The sequence below is a fragment of the Mycteria americana genome, chromosome 3 (genome assembly GCF_035582795.1).
Source record: "Mycteria americana isolate JAX WOST 10 ecotype Jacksonville Zoo and Gardens chromosome 3, USCA_MyAme_1.0, whole genome shotgun sequence".
NCBI lineage: Eukaryota > Metazoa > Chordata > Aves > Ciconiiformes > Ciconiidae > Mycteria > Mycteria americana.
Window position 1 is genome coordinate 33,663,502 of NC_134367.1, and position 19,845 is coordinate 33,683,346.

General features: G+C 37.5%; 1 protein-coding gene across 10 annotated transcripts in view; it reads left to right on the top strand.

Moving 5' to 3' along the window:
- COL19A1 (collagen type XIX alpha 1 chain) overlaps positions 1-19,845 on the top strand; it is a 212,202-nt gene that overhangs the window by 175,037 nt on the left and 17,320 nt on the right. For all 10 annotated transcript variants that reach the window (XM_075498152.1, XM_075498157.1, XM_075498155.1 and 7 more), the window contains 12 exons: positions 1,846-1,899; positions 2,832-2,885; positions 5,203-5,247; positions 5,877-5,927; positions 6,009-6,053; positions 7,024-7,050; positions 10,023-10,076; positions 13,182-13,226; positions 15,398-15,442; positions 15,550-15,612; positions 17,120-17,155; positions 17,311-17,355. In XM_075498152.1, coding sequence (XP_075354267.1) covers positions 1,846-1,899; positions 2,832-2,885; positions 5,203-5,247; positions 5,877-5,927; positions 6,009-6,053; positions 7,024-7,050; positions 10,023-10,076; positions 13,182-13,226; positions 15,398-15,442; positions 15,550-15,612; positions 17,120-17,155; positions 17,311-17,355 — 564 coding nt within the window. The remainder of the gene's footprint in view (positions 1-1,845; positions 1,900-2,831; positions 2,886-5,202; positions 5,248-5,876; positions 5,928-6,008; positions 6,054-7,023; positions 7,051-10,022; positions 10,077-13,181; positions 13,227-15,397; positions 15,443-15,549; positions 15,613-17,119; positions 17,156-17,310; positions 17,356-19,845) is intronic.

A 19,845-nucleotide genomic window follows, 5' to 3' on the forward strand; every position in this document is an offset into this window, starting at 1 on the left:
AAAATGATGGGGCAGCCATAAGCAAAGCCCAAGCAGAATTTTACTTAAAAAAATAAATGGGAAAGTAACACATCCTTCGTGTGCCCTATAGGGTACCTCTACAATTCAACTTTAGCAGTCTGAGGCATTAGCAAAACAGTTTCAACAATTCAGATACTATTGAACTGCTGGGAATCAAGTGAGATATTAGAGGCAATTAAGAAGATAATAAGGGAAAGGCAAGATTATAACTGGCAGTTAGGTTTTTTTTAAAGGACTCCAGAGTAAATTCATTCTAAATTTTTTTATTGATTCAGTAGGGTGCTGTGCCCTGTTAGTAAGTTAGCTATTCACATGCTTCTTCACTGTTTGATAGCTGGTTAGCTGCCTTAGCTCTGGTATTTTCAGTGTTCAGCAGCAGCTTTTGATTACAACATTATGAGGGTGCGAGTGAGTTTATTTTCAGAAACACGTATGAAAGAGTTTACAAAGTTTAAAAGCAACTTTTTTTACAAATTTACAAATTTTAAAAGAATGTATTTATTTTCATTTTTATTATTTGGTTAGCATGGGAATGGGAAGAGAGATTGAGAAGCCCACCTGAAGCCCTTTGAAATATGCTCATTAACTTCCGCGTGCTTTCAAATAGCCCTTTAATCTTCATTTAAGCTTAGTTGTCTTCCTTTTTAAAACATTCCTTTTTTCAGGGGAGAGGTTTTCTAACATCAGTAATAAGAGTTACAGAAAATATTCCTTTGGCTTCATACTCATTTTCCGGGTGACTGTACCGTCAGAGTAAGTAATTAAAAATGAGCAGAGAACACATTAGCAGCTGGATTGCCACTCTGAAAAGCTGCAGAGGTGGATTAATGTCCTCTGTGTGTAGGAGCAAGAAAGGGAAATCAATGTCTCTCTCCATCTCCACATCTTTCCTGATTTATTTCTGTCTGAAGTTTTTCTCTCAGTCTCTCCCTCAGAGCCCCTGTTTCAGGGCTCCTGACCTCTGTGGTTTTCTAGACTACCCCCTTAGCCATGCCTTCTTAAACACTGTATTTAACATGAGAAATACGGCTTTTCTGAGGTGATTCCTCTTGTCAGAGGACAGGCACCCTGTGCAGATAAAATTAATCACCGCTGGGAGGGACCTCTTTCCCTTCGTGGATTATAAGGGGAACCGAGTGCAATTATTAGTACATGACTCTTACACGTCTAAAATTGCACCTAAGCCTGGTGTGGCAGAGGAAAGACTTCAGTGATGTGCAGGCTGGTCTCAAATCCTACCTGTATCCACCATAGTAAGTTGCACACCTGTATGTTTAGTAAGTGGATACCAGAATCCATCGATTTCCAGGCAATCGAATAGAATAAGAGCAGGAGAGTAGGTCATTAAATACTATGAAAAATGTCATGTTCCATTATCAAAAAAGCAAAATCTATAAATCAGGCAGAAAGCAACATTGCATTTAGATACCATCAGGTAACATTGAGAAGTCTGAGTAGATGTCTTCTCACCAGCAAAAAAACCTTTTAGTGATAGAAAACAGAAAATTAATCTCTAAGGAAAAGCCAGATGTCCTGCTCTTATCTGCATACCTAAAGACAAACAGATATACAGGACATAAGCTCACAATGTGAAAGGTTGAAGGACAAGCGTTTATCAGTCAAGCAAGAAGTTGCCTTTAACCTTGTTCAATGATAATCTTTTCCCTGCATGGTGGGGGTTTTTTTCATTCCTAAAAATTATGCCAACCTTTTAGATGAAAATGCACTTTAATATAGTCATAATACTGCTGGATATGCTGAATATAAGTAGTTTTTGAGGTATAAGTGGGAGAGGAAATAGACATATGCTCTTTTAATTTCCAGGGCCTTCAAGGTGCTCCTGGACTGCCAGGCATACCAGGACCCAGTGGACCTTCTGTAAGTGTGTGGTATCACCTGTGGCCTAATCTGTCGCTGCAGAGGTTGCTATAACTATCTAGTAAAACTTCATGTTCTTAGTTTCTTGTCCTTTCTTTTGGCTTTGAGGAGAGTAATAATAAAATCTTACCCGTACTGGCTCTAGGAGGAAACTATGTTGTGAGTTGATGTTACTGAAAATACTGTCATTGTCTGGGCTCAAAGTTTATGTAACTTAAATGGGTTTGGAGTTTTGGCATTACTAGAGACTCTGTGAGGTTACATGATTTACGATGTGCAAACTTGCAGTTAATTATGTATTTGTACCCGAGTTACAGTAATAATGTTAGTAATAAAAATCTAAAAATAATTCCAGCTAGGCATTCTGAAAACATTTAATGCTGAAACCAAGTAATCACTTGGTTTCACAATAAAAAAGGATGAGAATAAGCTGACAGTATTTAAAGTCACTGAAAAATATCATTAAAAATGTTGGTATTTCTGGGAAAACTTGTCTTGGAAATTCTTTTAAATTTTATTTTCTACATACTGGATGGGATTACATTAGTTAGTATGATCATTATTAATTCCTAGGTTGCTTTCCTTGTCTCAAAAATTGTAACACATTTAGGAAGTTTAATGTGGAATATGTAAATTGGCATTTTAGCAGTAAAGCATGGTTCTTAGCAGTATCAAGAGGTGCCAGTTAAGGTCAGTGCATTTAGTCTGCCAAGGTGAAAATGCAACCGCAAACACAAGTTTTACCCTTCAAAGGGCTTATCAGAAGGACATAACTGTTGTATCAAACAGAAGAGAAATATTTAAACCTGGAGGAGAAGCATAATTAGGTTTAAATGACCTTCAGAAGGTACAAGTTTTAAAAACTAAGCTGCAACGCAAAAATACTGTTTCGTTGTTTCCTAACTAATATAAACCGATACTGTGTTGTGCAGGGAGTCACAGGAAGACCTGGACATCCCGGTCCAGCAGGGTCAAAAGGCGAAAAGGTATTCCTTCTTTTTAGTCTTGGTAAAGATCTGTGAAGGTTTTGCAATCCCATTATGTTCCTATGTTTTGGGGTTTTTTTAACACAGAGTGCAAACAAGAACTTGACGTACGTTTTCAAATTAATTTTTATTTATGTCTTAATACAAGTACTTTCCCCAAACAATGCCGTACATAGGGCTTATATTTTGAAGCGTAGTCCTTGTGGTGTATGTAAGTTGCAGAGAATGTTCTTTAAGTATGATGTATTACATAAAATTTAGGAAAGTGAAAATACGTTGTGAAATAGTATATGACTAGTTACTACTTGCTCTGCTTCTCATTCTTTCACCAGTATTATAGTCAAAAGTAATTGCATACTTTAAAAGTGTTTCACAAGTACTGACAGTTATTGAGTATAGGCTATTCTGCAAAAATATATAAGCTTCCTTTATACTTAATTTACACTGTTATAGCACTGCTTTTTATCAATGTTTTATGTACTCTTTTATCAGGCACTGAATATTATCTATTGTAACTAAGAGGTCAAATTCATTTCTTGGGCACCTCAGATCAGTGAAATACAGCAGACACAAACTTAGTTTGCTGCAAAACACTTTCTGGGACAAGTTCTCCATTTGGTATATGAATACACTCTTCTGAAGTTTTTTTCAGCTTTAGCCTGGAGTTTTCCAGGCATAGCACTGCCACATCAATGTATGTGATCCTACTAATACTCTACAAAACCTTGGCTCTGGTATGAGTAAGAAAGGAAACTATTTTGTAAAGCTCTGAAATTATTTCAATATAAAAATTGATTGAGACCTGTCTCCTTGCAGACCATTATAGCAAAAATTTACCACACTTATTTCCTTTTCATGTAACTGAAGGCAAAACACAAGCCTTTGTTAGTTCCTTCTTTACAGCAGGCAGGAATGAGAAGCCACTGCTCTATAACTAGGGTCTCATTGATCAAAAAGGGCAAAACTCAGATGGCTGAAGAGTGAAGTAAACTGAAATATAGACAGAGTAATTTCACAGAATCACAGAATCATATAGGTTGGAAAAGACCTTTAAGATCATCGAGTCCAACCATAAACCCAACACTGCCAAAACCACCACTACACCATGTCTCTAAGCATCTCATCCAAACGTCCTTTAAATACCTCCAGGGATGGCGACTCAACCACTTCCCTGGGCAGCCTGTTCCAATGCTTGATAACCCTCTCGGTGAAGAAAAATTTCCTAATATCCAGTCTAAACCTCCCCTGGCGCAACTTGAGGCCATTTCCTTCTCCTTCCTTCATCTGGGGGACCTGTTTGAGAAATGATCATATAATATGCTTTCTAAAGTATAGTATTTTTATTCCCCATGAAGTACTCCAAATCACTCTTTGGAGGCTGACAGTTTCTATCAATTAGCAGGACCATTTGGAAATTATCCTAGTGTAAACATTTAATTACAATTATATTGTTTTGGTGAGCTAATTATTGCCATTGAACCACTTAGCTTGACTTTTGGCACCTTGATAATTTTAAATATGCAGCATAAGGGTCTCACTGACATATGTTTAACAAGTCAGTGAAAAATTCTGGCAGACTTGTTCTAAATTAGACAGTGATTTTAACTGAAAGATCTTGTTTGGGAAATTTGATGTTGACACTTTCGTAACTTTATACTGTTCAGAGACCCCACCATTCTGCTGGGGCAAAAAACTCAGAAGCTTTTGGTGTTTTAGTATAAGCAATTCGGTGCACGTCAGCAGAACAGACTACAGATACAGGTAAAGTATCTGGTTTTTACAGTAAAAATGAAAAAGATATTCATTATGTCTCTTAATAAAGAAGATCTTCATTTTTATTCAGTGTGTTTCGAAATAAACTGAACTTCTGAAACTGTAGCTCTTTATTTACCTGTGAATGATCAACTGAGGATTGGCTTTTGCAAAATAATATACAAAGCATAAAATGAATGTTAACTTTTATCTGCAAGTTGCTTAGAAATTGATATTAACAACTCTTTTTTTTTCTTCCTCTCCCTCCTGATATATATATATGAAGTGTTTCACAACCCAGGTTACTACTACTAATTTGCCACAAGGAAGTTACTATACATGAAGCATCAAGTAACTACAAAAGGAAAAACTAGTATAAAGTAATGATTAATAACTTGCCTAAAGCTTAAGCGGGAGCCAGGCAGCAGAATTTATTCTTGATATTACCTGCTCATATTGACTATATCTCTTGTTTATTGTCATTATGGTCATCATAGCTTGGGTATGGAATAGATCTGGGCATCAGTTACAGTAAATGAGTTAAATGAATCTCTTGCTCTACTAGGGTAGTGAAGGTTCTCCTGGGAAACCTGGACCACCTGGGCCTCCGGTGAGAGATTTTGTTTTATATTTTGAATGTTATATTAGGAACAATGTACCTGTGAGTAAAATGTAATGTAATATAAAGAATTGACTGTCAATCTAATAAGCATTAATAGTGCAGGAAGACAACAACATCTTTTTGCAAAAAGTTTCTGTATTCCTTTTTTTTCTTGTGATTCATCACTGAGTAAGTTCAGATCACTAAAGCCATCCTAGAAACTTGGTCAAATGAGTTAACCTTGGTGTCCAATGTTATTAGAGTAATTTAGGCAGCTTGAGTACCTGAGATCAGGGAGCTCAGGGAACCTAGGAGAAGTCTGTAGAGCTCACTGGACTCCAAATTAACTGGAATAGTACCTAACACAAAATTAATTCTGGAGAATTATAATAATAAAAAATATCAAAATGTAACGTACACTGAGATTTACAGGTTTCTGGTTTCATAATTCAAAAAAAAATCCCAAGCTGCACTGGTATGTATCTTATGTTCTTACTGAAATGTCTGGAATCTGTGAAAAATTAATCAAGAACAAAAACGATACCACAGCTTTGCTGAGCTATGGGGCTTGAACAGGGCAAGAGTTCTGCCTTTATAATTCATAGTTGTGACACTTACTTGGTGTTTATGTTTTAAAGGGTATGCCTTACAATGAGAGAAATGGAATGAGCAGCTTATATAAACTCCAGGTATTTCTCTTTAATGTTAATTTTTTTTTTCAATCAACACATAATTTTGGCCCAACTCAACTTTTAAACTTGCTGTTACAGGGAGGTGTGAGTGTTGCTAGTTATCCAGGTCCACCAGGACCTCCGGTAAGTATTAACAGAAACGTAATTTCTAATACTTAATTAACATAGTAACAGAGGGGTTGGTTAGTTGCATGCCGTTTGGTAAGTGGCAAGTTGCATGCCGTTTGGTAAGTGGCATGGAATTTAATTTTATATGTGAAAGACAGAAAAAATAAGGCTATGATTAGTATGTAATAAATGAAGTATGTGATTTTATGTGTTTATCAAGCATTTTAGCCCATTTTGTAGAGTAGTTTATTTTGATTTAAGTATTTCACCCTAGCAAGTAAAGGCTGCAAAAATGGTACATAATTTGGTATTGGAGTCTTTAGTGAAAGTATCCTAATATCTTAATATGTGTAATACAGTATTTATAGTTAGCGATGGCATAGTTTTGGACTGGTTAAATTTGGTGGCAGAAATGAGAAGCTCATGAATTCTGATCTCAGTTCTGTCAGTGATTCACTGCGTATAGCTACAGTGCAGAAAAATGTGTAAAACCAAGAATTATATTGTGGCAGTAGTACAGGGCTGGTGTCTTCTATGCTAGAGTGCAGATGCACCGCCTTGCAGCTGGACACTGTTGCTTTTGTTCTGTGGAGCTAAAGATGCTGTGCACTTATTTAGGTCCTCCTTCTTGTTAGCATCATAGGCAAGTTCTACTGTTTTAAGATGATTGTCATTTTGGTAACAACAGAAAAATGTTGTAGCCATCAGTGAGGGCTTTATCCTTACATTATGTGCCATTTGTAGTCACAGGCTCACACCAGACCACAGAGCTGTCTTTGTCTGTATTCTGGAACGGCAAAACAAAAACCAAATATTACTAAGATTTTATACTAAATTAATCAGCTGAGAGGGCTGGACTTAATACTGATTCTAAATGCACTGCATTAGCAAAGTATACACATAATGCAGTAATACCAAAAAAAAATCATCGTGTTGTGTACCTGTTCTTTTTTAAATGTGTTTCCACTTCTTCATTTCTTTGCAGGGTCCAAAAGGAGATCCAGGCACAGTGGTATGTATGTATTTTTTGGTCATGATAGAGAATTCCTCAAGTAGTTCAACATATGATCCTACTCACAAGGGTGGGAGAGTCTATTAACATTCTTTAGCAGGTAGCTTACCTCCTGCAGAATCAGTACATCTGAAAAAGCCTTTTTAATTGCCAGGCTTGCGAATTTTGCAGTTTCTGGTAAACAGTTCTAAGTGATAATATGATGAATGACTGAACATGGTATTAACTGCTTGTGGATTCATCTCTGCTGAGCTGTCCCTGGATATATCTAAGAACAGAGAATATGAAATAAAGGTAGAAAATACCTTAAGAGCTATTAGATTGCTCTCAACATTAAATTCGAAAGTGATAAGGGTGAAAGGACAGCATGCTACATCATGCTAGCTAGTAACAACTAGAAGTTGATGTTTTCCTTGGAAATGGCATGACGGTCAGTTACAGTATGATCACATTGCTTCTGGTGAGCAAGATGATGATGATCATGGGAGCCACTATACTTTTCAACTATGCAGTTTGACATTCAAAAGCAGATCTATTTAACTTTTTAATTTTTTTTTCCTTTAAGCATTGCGTTATGTCCTTTTCACATGATCTTTCTTTAAAAATTATGAGGAGGGGAAGGACAACTAGTGGAAGAATCTTGAGCAGTTGCATAGGGCTAGCTGCTAGCAGAATGTAGATCCAAATCCTGACTGGGTGTACATTTTTCCCAAAGTCCTTGACATAGGATGTAATTTGCACTGAATTGAATAACTGAATAATAGAGAAACTGTATTTGTCATTAGCTTGCGATTTGTCTCTACAGTTCCTAGCCTTGAAGGTGGCAAAGTTGAAACTTATAGGTATTGTGTCTTGATGACTGGACGTCAGTGAAAATACCCAAAAGATAATAGTAAAATTTGAGTATTGGTCATAGTATGGTAGCATCAAATGTCATTTTAAATAGATATTGTTTTAAAAATTGGATAGGTGCTTCCACAGCAGTTAAAATTTCAATACATTCGTGTACTTCTTTTTCAAGTCTAAGGAACATCACATAACTGCGTAATGATAGTTACAGCACTGTAACACTGCAAGGCAGCAAAACAGGTACTGCTCCCTCATAGTCAGTGTGGTAGAACTGTGTCCAGCAGACCTCTTTCGAACTTCAGGCAGCGTGACTGAATCAGGATGAGTACCATGAGTCAGCTAATGGAAATTGATGAGAAGAATTTGCTGATAAAAGCAGTAAAAGCTGAGCTAGTTAGGAAAGAAAATTGTGCCCAGTCAGAGTGCATTCCCCACCACCTGCTGGTGACTTGTCTACTTGATAAAGATCAGGAAACCCTGAAAAACATTGGAGATCATTTTTGAAACAAAATCACGTTTTTTCCAGCAAAGTAAAGAACAGCTATGTCTGCTACTAATGAAACAAATTACTACTTCAGAGAAATACACAGAGTTCCTTAACACATTCAGGAATTCATTAAATCACCAAGAAGCTGACACTTGACCTCTCCAGCTGCTGTCCGGTCTTCGAATTGTTAGTCTTGGGCAAAATAAATAAGGAGATGGTTCAGCCAACATCTTAGGTGCCTGGTAGTAAAGAATCAGGTCAGAGCACAACACATAGACTGTTTAAATGTCACTAGAGACTGGCCTTGTCTGAACACATCAGGCCACAGTATTTGGAAGATGATGATGAGTGTCTTCTCCTATTGAAGGGTTCTTGTCTTCTGACTTGGGTCCATATCATGGAGTCTTTCTCTTCAGTATCAGTGTGAAACTATTGAGAAATGTCTCTACTCAGGAAAGCAGCATGGCAGTACCATTTAGTTGTACCTTTTTTCCTACCAGTGCAGGCACAGTATCTACACAAAAATAGCAGCAGAATTGAGTGCAGCTGGCTCAGAGTAACCCAGCCAAGACCAAAGTGGTATGAGAAGGTAACATTTTTAAGAGCTGGCTAGGATTTCATCTGGCGTGAAGGTGCATAATCTCCACTCAGCCAACCTGTGCAGGGCCTGGGATCATGTTTGATTCCTTGCCAAGTGTTAATGGAGGCCAGCTACATGAAAAACTAAACTTTATTCTGTGAACCAATGTGATAACTGTGCTCCTCAAGGACAATAAGAAACCCAAAACAGAACTGCTCAGCACTCACAGCGAAACATGGAGTTGTGAGATAGTTTCCTAAGGAGTTGATTAATCTATTTTCAAAAAAAGTCACAAAGCCTCTTTTTTTGGTTTCATCATAATGCCCAGAAGCTGAATACATCTTTCTGTACTTTCTGTACATCCATTTCCTACTCAGGAAGCATGATCTCCCAGAGTTTAGGTGTGGAAAGTGACATCTGCCAGAGACTTCGTGAAATCCAGGCGGAAATTTGCTGTGGCTTTTGATGTAACTGAGAATTGCTGAAATACTGGAATTGTTGGCTGGTGGTAAATTACTGATTCTCTTTAAAAAAAGAAAAAGAATTAGAAGGGCCTCCCCACTGTACGTGTTAAAGTTATTTCTCCAGTGGAGCATGTTTCTGGTTTTCTTTCAAAACTTGAAGACCTACACAGGGACCTAGTCTGCGTGGCCCTTGCCGCAGAGTGAGTTTTGTCTAGGGAACAGAGCACAGAATTGCTTGGAGGTTGGTTCTCTGGTTGACAGTGTATGCTTCCACGCTGGGGCTCTACCACCTGGAGGTGCTTTAGAGCTGACCTTGGCTTGCAAGAACACTGCAGGGGAATCTTCTGGATTACATTCTTCATCAAAATTAAAACTGTTGATCCAAATATTCACGCAGTGCGTCTGGGAAAAGCTTAATTCGCAGATCACTAAAACAGGGCATAACAAAATCTGTTCACCTAATAACCGGTTAGCTGTTTTATTGATCTCAAGTTAAATAATCTGCTGTTGCTTGCTGCTCAACATTTCTCATGTAGAGTACAGAAATTCTAATGTATGCGATCCTTTTTAATTTAAAAAAAAAAAAAATCAGGGAGACCCAGGACCAATGGGATTACCAGGACTGGAAGGACTCCCAGGGGAAAAGGTAGGACTCTTAAAAAGAAGTCATGGCTTCTTAGTGGCAACTATCTGCAGCTAAATGTTTTCTGAAACCTTGTTTGAAATTTTTTTTGTGTAAGTTAATGTTTCTGTGTGAAAAAATATTTGCATACTTATCTGTATTTCCTTTTTTTGCTTTCCTGTGGATCTAAATGATATACAATTTAATTTGTTCATATAATTATGAACATAATTTCCAACATAAAATTTCATTTTCTGCAAATGGAAAATTGTGTGTAGGAGGTCTTGTAATATTTTGTTTCCTTAACTTGATAGACTACTACTATATACTATATTATGTATAGTATATACTATCTATAATGAATTATAATATTTATACTATTAACATGTTCCTAAGTATGATCACTAGTTCTTGTTCTGTATTGAATATCATCTTGTGCTTACAGTCTGTCTGTCTTGTTCTAAGACTTATGGCATAGCTACAGATCTGAAGAGAAGTTTGTACCTGAATTAGTCTAGACCTAGTGCATGCAAGACTTCCATACAAAAAAAGATACGATTTCAGATGAGTGTAAAAATATAGAATAGAGTAGAAATAGAGGGAGAGACTGATTCCCTGCAGTTCCTGTTGTATTGCATCCTTCTCCAAAGTGAGCAAAAATCTCTTTTCTCGGATTGTTGCTCATTATTCTAAAAAAGGCCCCTTGTTTCTGTTTTGCTTTTCTTGCACTCCATACTGCATGTATGATGCCACCGTAGCACATCCCGAACCATATCATATTCTCCAGCTCCTTGCTGTAGATCAAGTCTGCATTCTAGTGCTAGGAAATTATCCTTTCCTTCAGCTGGTGGCATGTTTAAGCCTTTCACTTACTGGTTGTGGAGGTTGATATGAATTTAGACAAAAGCTTGTCATGAAATGCTAAAAACTTCAAGATTTTGGTATTCATTTCTAAATATGGCAAAGTACAAAAAATTCAGTGAAGAAATTAAAAAATCTGTAAATTTGTTTTCTGAGAGTGAAAACAGTTTGATTTTGCCCATATCTTCTAAATTTAAGAAGAAAAACAGAGTAATTTTTTTTAATGGAATATTTATTCAGCTTTTTGAATTACATGTCATTCAATGACTTCATACAAAAATAGTTTACTGAAACTTATTTTCATCAAAAAGCAATGTAAATGAAAAGTTTCTCAATATCACTGTGCATTACTCCTACTTGTGCAGAGAGAGGGGAGTGACGAGATCTAAGGTAGGTGTCTATACTAGATGTTTAAATTACGAGATGATTCTTGCTCTGGAAGACTACAATTTACAAGCAATTAAAGACTAGTCTGATTTCAAAATGAACAAACACAGGGAGATATTACAGGTTTAACTGAGACAAAGTGGGGACAAGAATTAAATAAAGGGAATAAGCAATGGAGCAGGTCGTATAAACAAGCTAAGTGAGTGTTTGGCCCTTTCCCAAAGTAAAAATATCCTTTCCTTAACTAAACTTGGCCAAAATTCCACATTTCTGGTGCACATAAATGAACAGTATCCCCAGAGTCTGCCTGCCAGTCCCAACAGTATAGTGCATGCTGGTTTTTAATTTAGAGCTGTTAGGTACCTATGTGTAGTAGAATGCCATCTTCCACAGACAATGTTGGCTTCAATTTCATGGTAATTTCATTAACTGCCTTAAGAACTTTGTGTCCTCGGGGTAGAATGTCCCTTCCCTCAGCTGTGCTAACACAGTGGTTTGTGCAGCTGTGCTGCAAATCACATTGCTGAAAGGACCAGAATAACCCTTAAAAGAAAAAAAGTTGCAGGGGAAGTATTAGAAATTTCTAGCTTCACTGTCATAGCCAGCATATAGGGAGAACACCACGATACAAGTTCTGGGTCCAGAATAACCACAGGGACAGAGTGCCGTGCTCCAGCCAATATGCCCTGCTACAGATACTCGGTGCTCAGGTGTTCCTGAGGTGCGTGTTGTGTTCCTCACGGAGGGGTGACCTTGCACTAAGGGACTTCTCTTAGCCTCCAGAGCAAGAGAGGTTGAACTGTGGCCTGTAAGCAAGCTTCTCCCTCCAGACACAAGGTCAGACCTTTAACTTGTCATCCGTCTACACTTTGCATAATGGAGTTAAGTGGTTCTAATTACCAGCATTATCATTGCGCAACCGAAACAAAAATTATGAGAATGAGACAAATCAGCATTAGGTGTAAGAACAGAAACCAGAAATCCCAGCATCTCCTGTTCGGCACAACAGAACGTGGCCGTAGCTATGTTGGTAGAGCTTTTGCAGAACAACTCTAGGTAACATAAACTCATCTCACAGAAATATTCTCCTGTTAGTATGGCTTTAACTGTGCCAGGGCTTTTCTGACACGATTATAGAATCTAGGAGCCTGGGTTTTTTTCTTACATTTTTAACCAACGTTATACTAGCAGAGTGTAATGTTACAGACATGTCAGCAGTGGGTTAGGGCAAATCTCATCAAGTTTTACCACTGGTGAGCTCCATCTGTCTGCTTTGGGTTATAGTCCTCTCAAGAGAGAAGGATGAATTTGTGCCCATAAGTCATCAGCTTCAGCACAAAAGCCATTGACTTAGCTTAAAGCACAGATGAACGTGACCGTATGCTAAAAGGAGAAACTTTGCCCTGAAAGGGCCATGGCACAAGCAAATCGAGGATGCTGACTTGCGGCAAATGGATGACTGGGTAGCAGGAAGGTGAAAACTTCTTTGAAAGATACATCTTAAATATGGGGATGTTGATATGATAGCGAATTACTCTATGTGAATTTTGGTCATTGTCATGACCACAAATGATAATTATTTGGAAAACTACAGATAAGTCAGGGACTTTCCATCCCTTTTCAAGGAAGGCCTCAAGCAGAGTATAAGGGGTAGCATGGAAATTATATTATACAAGACAACCTAAACAAAGGATTTAAGTTACTTGCTCAAGTTGGTAAAATGAGTCAGTGGCAGAGCTAAATATTAGCATTTAGCAGAGCCTGACTCTTGTCCTCATTTTCAGTTCACTGAATAATCCTTCCTCAGGTTTTAATGGGAATCCACAAACAAACTTCTGGTTTGAGTGTTACCATTTAAGTATAGATTTATCTTTTCTTCAGGGTGACCGTGGAGCAGCTGGCACGCCAGGAGTAGCAGGGACACCGGTACGTATATTCATTAAAGAAAACTCAGTTTGTTAGAAGCTGAAAAACAGGTCAAGCAAGGTGCTGAACAGTGATCTTGATCACTGTTTGTGGAACACCAGCGCTTTGCTAATGCTGTATAGGCAGGCATGAAAATTATGTGTTTTTCCTAAAGAGATTAGAGTTTTAATACCACTGAGGGTTCATATTATTATTAAAATGACAGGAGGGAATGGTGTGAATACATGATAAAGCTGGAATTTGAAGCTGCATATACTTAGTTAAGAAAGCATATGAGATTCTTCTCATTGCCTCAGTTCAATATAGATAAAGACATTTTCTGTGTCCTGGGCATGCACAAATTTCTAAGCATCTTTCTATCACAAAGAAAAATTATGAACGTTAGTTATTGCAATCCACAAGGATCTGCATATCAGGTTGATCAAACATTTGCTTTAGGCGAATGCTTTGTCAGCTGTTTACATGTGGTATTCAGAGAAGTTTCTGAAAGTCATCCAGAAACTTTGTTGTAGGTGAAAGTAAATGTAACTAATGATAAATTGAAATTATAATTATTCGTTTGTGTTCCTAAAGGAAATGAAGACAACTTTTCTTTAGATTGCATTCACAGTTTAATAAAAAAGTTTATCCATATTTCAGGAAGCAATATGGAGTTATTTATATGCAAATACATTTATTATTAAATTTGGGCAGCTACCAATCCATTCAGGAGCTGTTCTTAAATAATAAATATGTGTTTTGTGAAATAAAGAGAAGTTTGTGTCTATGCACTCCTGTTTCCATTAGCCACTGATTTAGTCTATTTACTGTTAGTTCCAAGAGAGAACATCAGCTTAAATAGCTTAATTTAGTTAAGTTCTCCTAAAAGAAGGTAAAATAGCACATTTAAGGGGAAAAGAGAAGTATTTCTCTGACTTTTATAGCTCATGTAAGAGTTTCAAAGTTTGTTGCTCTGAAATGTATTTCACGCTGTGAATCAATAATGCAGTAGCCAGTTAGGATGATCACAATTGGTCATTCCTTGTGTATTTCCCACTGGATATGTTCCAGGTCTTATTCTTGTTGCTCTCTGTTTTAGCTGGATATGAAATATTTAATGAGTTGCCTTCATCCCTGATGGAGTTGCATTCTGTTGATTACATTTAATTCTAATAAAATCGACTGAAATAAATTATTTGCTTTATCATTTTACGCTAAGCAGTTTTAATTAACAAATTAATAGACGTATGAGAGACAATACTTTTAGTAGTCTAGGAAGAGTTTTTGAAATATATCCACGTACCTTACTGGAAGAGAATTTGTCCTCCTTGCCTGGCGTTATTCCCTAGATTGAATAGTGGACCTTTTTCCCATTTGGGAGTATAAACCTCTCATTTTAGCTTTGGCTTTTCGCTGAGCAGGATTATCAGGGAAGCTTGGACTGAGATTCTGCAAGAATTGCCACCAGTGCCCATTTCCTCAGCACGAATCCTCAGTCCTGTTGTTCCTGAAGTTGTCACTGGCATTGATGTGTTAGATCCCTCACTTGTACAAGTCAGCTGAGGATCTGGTCTAAGGATATTTCCAGGAAACGTAGATTCAGCGTAATAGATTCTTGTCTGGGGCTGAACCAGATAGGTTGTTAAAAGCAAAGCATCATTTAAAAAAATAAAAGACATTTAAAATCACCATCTAAATGATGAGATGAGAAAGGATTGTGAGTTCTGGCAGGCTGAACATAAAATGACAATAAAAGTGGCCGAAAAAGAGCATGAAGAAAATTTGCAAAAGGCGTTAAGTCAGTAATAAACTCACTTTTAAAAAAATCAGGGCTAGGAAGTACCTGAAGGAAAAAATCTTGATTTCACATATACAATGATAAACTTTGATCTGACTATGACTTCTCAAGAAGGAAATCATGGTGTTGTAAAAGAAAATTTCATCAAAACATTATCTCAGTATTCAGAAAGGGTAAAAAAGACCAAGTGATTGAGTTATGTTGGACACAAGAGCCAGATTAACATGGCACAAATATTAAATCTGGTAAAATATTTCTTTTTCCTCTCTTAAAGTATTTAATGAACAGTAACATGAATATTTCACTCAAATATATATCCTCTCTTTTTTTTTTACTTAAAGAAATTATTTTTTGCTTCCTAGCAATTTGAATTTGTGATATTCTCTTTTTGCAGGGAAAGCCAGGATCTCCCGGGTCCCCAGGAATGCCAGGGGAGCCTGTAAGTACAGATTTGAGTCTGGACTTTTATGATAATACACAAATATTTCAAACACCGAATGCAATATTTTACATGCAGATTTGTATGTGTGTTTTCTGCTTTCTTAGGGTGAAAGAGGACCTATAGGAGATATAGGCTTCCCCGGGCCAGAAGGGCCACAAGGAAAACCAGTAAGCCATTTTATACTGAATATATATGTTCATTACAAAAGGATGTGTCTTAGTTTATCAGAAGTTACAAAAGAAATGAGATTACATCCTGCTTTGTGTTAGGCTAGGTAACATCTGAAGAACACTTAGAGCTACAGTGCTCAATATTAATCATCCAGTCAAGAATTCCTGGTATCGTGATGTCTTAGTGTTACTGAGCTGTTGCCTTTAAAGGTCTTATGAGGGTTCTTTGGATCCTGTTGACATAAAGGATCCTCTCGTATTTTTTCAGAAGGAGAATATTAACCCAGACACTCAACACAGTCTATAAAGGATGGGGTGACAAAACGCATTCTCGGTTTCAGTTTAGATAGGGAAGTGTGTGTTTCATGACTCTGAATAAACTTTGTAACTCTTCTGTATACAGGTGATGCAACACTGCAGCTGAAGCATTTACTGTTCACTTAGGATATGTCTAATCTGACCTCTCTATTTAGTAAAAGTGTGACAGTAGCGTAGTCAGCACTGTCTGAGCTGGTTTGAAACGACCTGGTTTATATTCTAGAAGTGGTTCAGCTAGGATAGCGCAGAACTCATTATCTCCCCCGAAGCTTGGTGTTTTGGGGACAAGCATGAGAAGCAGACTGTTTCAGTTTGTCAGCATGTCTCCACATTACACTTCTGTCTTGAAAGAAAAGACAATTTCTGTAACTTCAGCAGCAAATTGGCCCAAGTGCCTAATCTGTGCAAAACTCCACTTTGCAGTATGAAAGAGAAGGAAATATTCCTGATGTCTTTGCTCATGCAAGTCTGTCTTTCTCACTCAGTGAAATAGCAGCAAGTTGGCGGCATATGCAGATCCATGTATATCCTAGTAAATTAAACAGTGCCAGAGCATTTCTCTTGCAATTATCTGGCATTGTGCAATTGTTAACATGCTCTCTGACATTATTTTGGCCCATGCCAACTAGGACTCTTGGATAATGCCACATTCCAGTTGGGGGATAACATGGGCCTGAGACTGTTTCCAGCAGGTGATACAAATGAGACCACCCAAAAGATTTGGGAAGGAAATACGTTTAGCCCAGGAGGCTGAAACTGTGCCGTGCCACGAGTCCTAAGGACCAAAGAATGGATCTGGCCTATTAAGGCATAATCTCTGTAACAGCAAAAGGGTAATAGGGCATCAGGGCTAATATCTAGAATAAGAGAAGTCTCTTCTATGGTTGTATAATGACTAGCTGGGACTGGAAAAGTGCATGTACAGGTCCAGAGATTTTTTTTGCTCTGCTCTCAGCTCAAATTTAATGTGCTTGCAGTTCTGTATCACCCTGAGCTCTGTTATTTCACATCTCAAGACTATTTATGAGTATTTCTATGTGTAACCACACAAACTGCTGCCTCTGCAGCTTCAGAATATGTACTGATACCAGCACTAAACATTGAGCTTTACCCTTTATATTTTTAAAATGCATATACATAAGCATATTTATTTAAAAATTGTTTTGTTTTGTTTTGTTTTTAATAGGGAATCAATGGAAAAGATGGATTGCCAGGTCCTCCGGTAGGAAAACATGCTTTTGCATACTAGTGTATTTTATTCTCCACAGATGCCATAGCTGTTAATCCTAGGCAGTTGCTTTCAGTTCTGCTAACAGATGAATATGCAAAAAAGCCTTTAAGTGATATGTTTATCTTTTTTCAAAAACATTTTTTCAGGGTGCTGTGGGGAGACCAGGAGACAGAGGACCCAAAGGAGAACGTGTAAGTCCCTTGTTTTAACAGCTTTTTTTCTTTTGTCAGCACCTAAGCACCTCATCAGTGGATATTTTACAGGCAAAACCAAGAAATTAATTCTCTGTGAACTTCAAGCAGTCTCTTAGACAACTAAGAGGTTTAGTCCTAGATACCACTTTAAGGAACTAGAATTGAATTGCTTCTGCATTTAGAGGAAAAACACATTTTATAGACTTTCTAACACAGTTGGCCTGGTCAGTGTAAATTGATCAATAGGTTAGAAATTAGAAAGTAGCTAGTCCTGTGGTGATACATCATGTTTTATGTAAAACAAGCTCGTTAACACTTAGGCAGCAGGAATGCCAATGCAATACCTTACTGCTTCCCAAAATGTTTAGACAGTTCTGTTCATGGTAACAACATCATGGTGGACAGGAATCATTACGGGAGGTGAGAGATGATCTTTATTTTGCTAGAGCAAAGAAAATCCTAGCGCATATTCTGCTCCTGTTATAACATAGCTAAAGCCCTGATATCCTAATCCAATTGATAACCACATTTATTTGATGAATCAGAAAAGCACCTCCCTGTGTAATGTGGAAAAGGAAATACTGCTTTATGAGACTGAGGAGACGTGAGGTTTTAACCATTATTACAATAATTGTCCCTTACAAAAATTAATAGTTTGCAGTGTTCTGTTTCTGCCTTTAAGGACACAAATAAAATTATTCTTCTTACTGTACCACTTACTGTGGTACTGCATTACCCTGCTCAGCCTTGACCTTCTTAGTGTCAACCTATCTGAATGCCCTGCAAATAGTACTGTACACGTACAAGCAGAAGAGGAGGCTGGACCTCTAAGTGCATGACCTTGAAACATACTGACAGGGAGGAGGATGTTGAAAAAGTCTGTGAGAGACAGAGACACAGCCTTAGCTTGCTTCATCAGAGTGAAACTTGGGAAGCTTCAGGGTAAGAGAAGAGGGTGTATTAATTCCAGTCTCACTGGTGACAGAGTACATACATACACACATATACAGGTAGCTGTAGATGTAAATATGGATATATGCTTGCTCTCAGAGAGGTCACAGATGCCTGAATCTGCTCTCGCTTCTGGGATCACTGGCAAACATGTCACGATCTAGTGCTCTTTGTACAGGGTAAAATAAATAAATATATATATATACACACACACACACATATATATATAAAAAATATAAGTACCTCTTAAAAATAAATCAATTTCCAGAAGTATTTTTGTCTCAACTGATAATCAAAATCTCTCACAACCTTTTATAACAGGAAAGTTATAAATATGCCCAATGCAGCATCTGAATACAGTTTTCAGAAAGCTGTCAGTTGTTCCTTACAATTCTGCAGGAAAAGAAAAGGTTTTTTGAAAACAAGGGCAGATCTTCCTAAGAAATAACAGCGAAATACACAGCAGAAGTCTGCATCTCAGATCAGAGATCAGTGGGGAGTTGGAGTTGATTTTGGTTTTTTTCCTCTGGATCAGGTATTACAGACCTGCATCTGAGAGAGAGATTGCAATGATTACAGCAAATAACACAAAGTCAAGGTTTTCTTGCAGCCATTATTATTACTGCGGTATAGCGTACTCCTTCAGTTTGAGACCAGCTGTTGCAATTACAGAAAAGAGAAGCATCAAAATTGAAAGGACAGAATAAACTCTTGAGGTTTTCATGTCTAATATAAGTATATCCTTGTAGAATCTGTTTTAAGAAGGAAGAAGTCACCTGGGCTGAAATAATCTTATACATCCTTTGGGTGACTAAACACTGCTGTTATTACTACTTCATAAACCACGTGACAAACCAGTTGAAAACACATGGTTTATACCAATCAGAAATACTCCTTTCAAGTCATTTCAACAACAGATTAAAGTACTGGTGGCTGGCTCATTTATTGCTGTTATCTGCATACCTTCATTGCAAACCAGGAGCCTGCTGGACTAGAGCATGTAGAAAGCCAGGCAAAACATTAGCTCCTTCTGCACAGAATTTAGTACAAGATTAAATGCAAGACATGGGAGAACACTAGAAAGGAGGAGGACTGAATAAATCAGCACTGTAGGGAGAGATCGCAAAACGCAAATGTCCTACCCTGTTTTTTGTACAATTCATAGTGAAGGAGAGTTTGAAGAGGAATCTGGAGAAAGATGTGACCTAGTTTTACGAATTTTTACGAGGAGCTTCTTCCAAACACAAAGAAAACACTGGAGGCAGTTAAGAAAATGCTTGTTTGAAAAGTGGCTGTAGTATTTGATCTGCCTCCTACGCATTGGCAGCCTGTAAAATGGGAATCGTTTAGAAGAAAAGCAGTTCCAGGATCAGCTTCACACTGCCATAGCACCATGGTCTTAGAGAAACCTGCATTTTTCTTTATTTTTGATAGAATAGCTATCCATACCTACTCTGCAGGGTTATAAACCTGAGAAATTATATATGTATATTTATGCCTTAAATAAATTTTTAATGAAGGCTTCTTGTACGTATA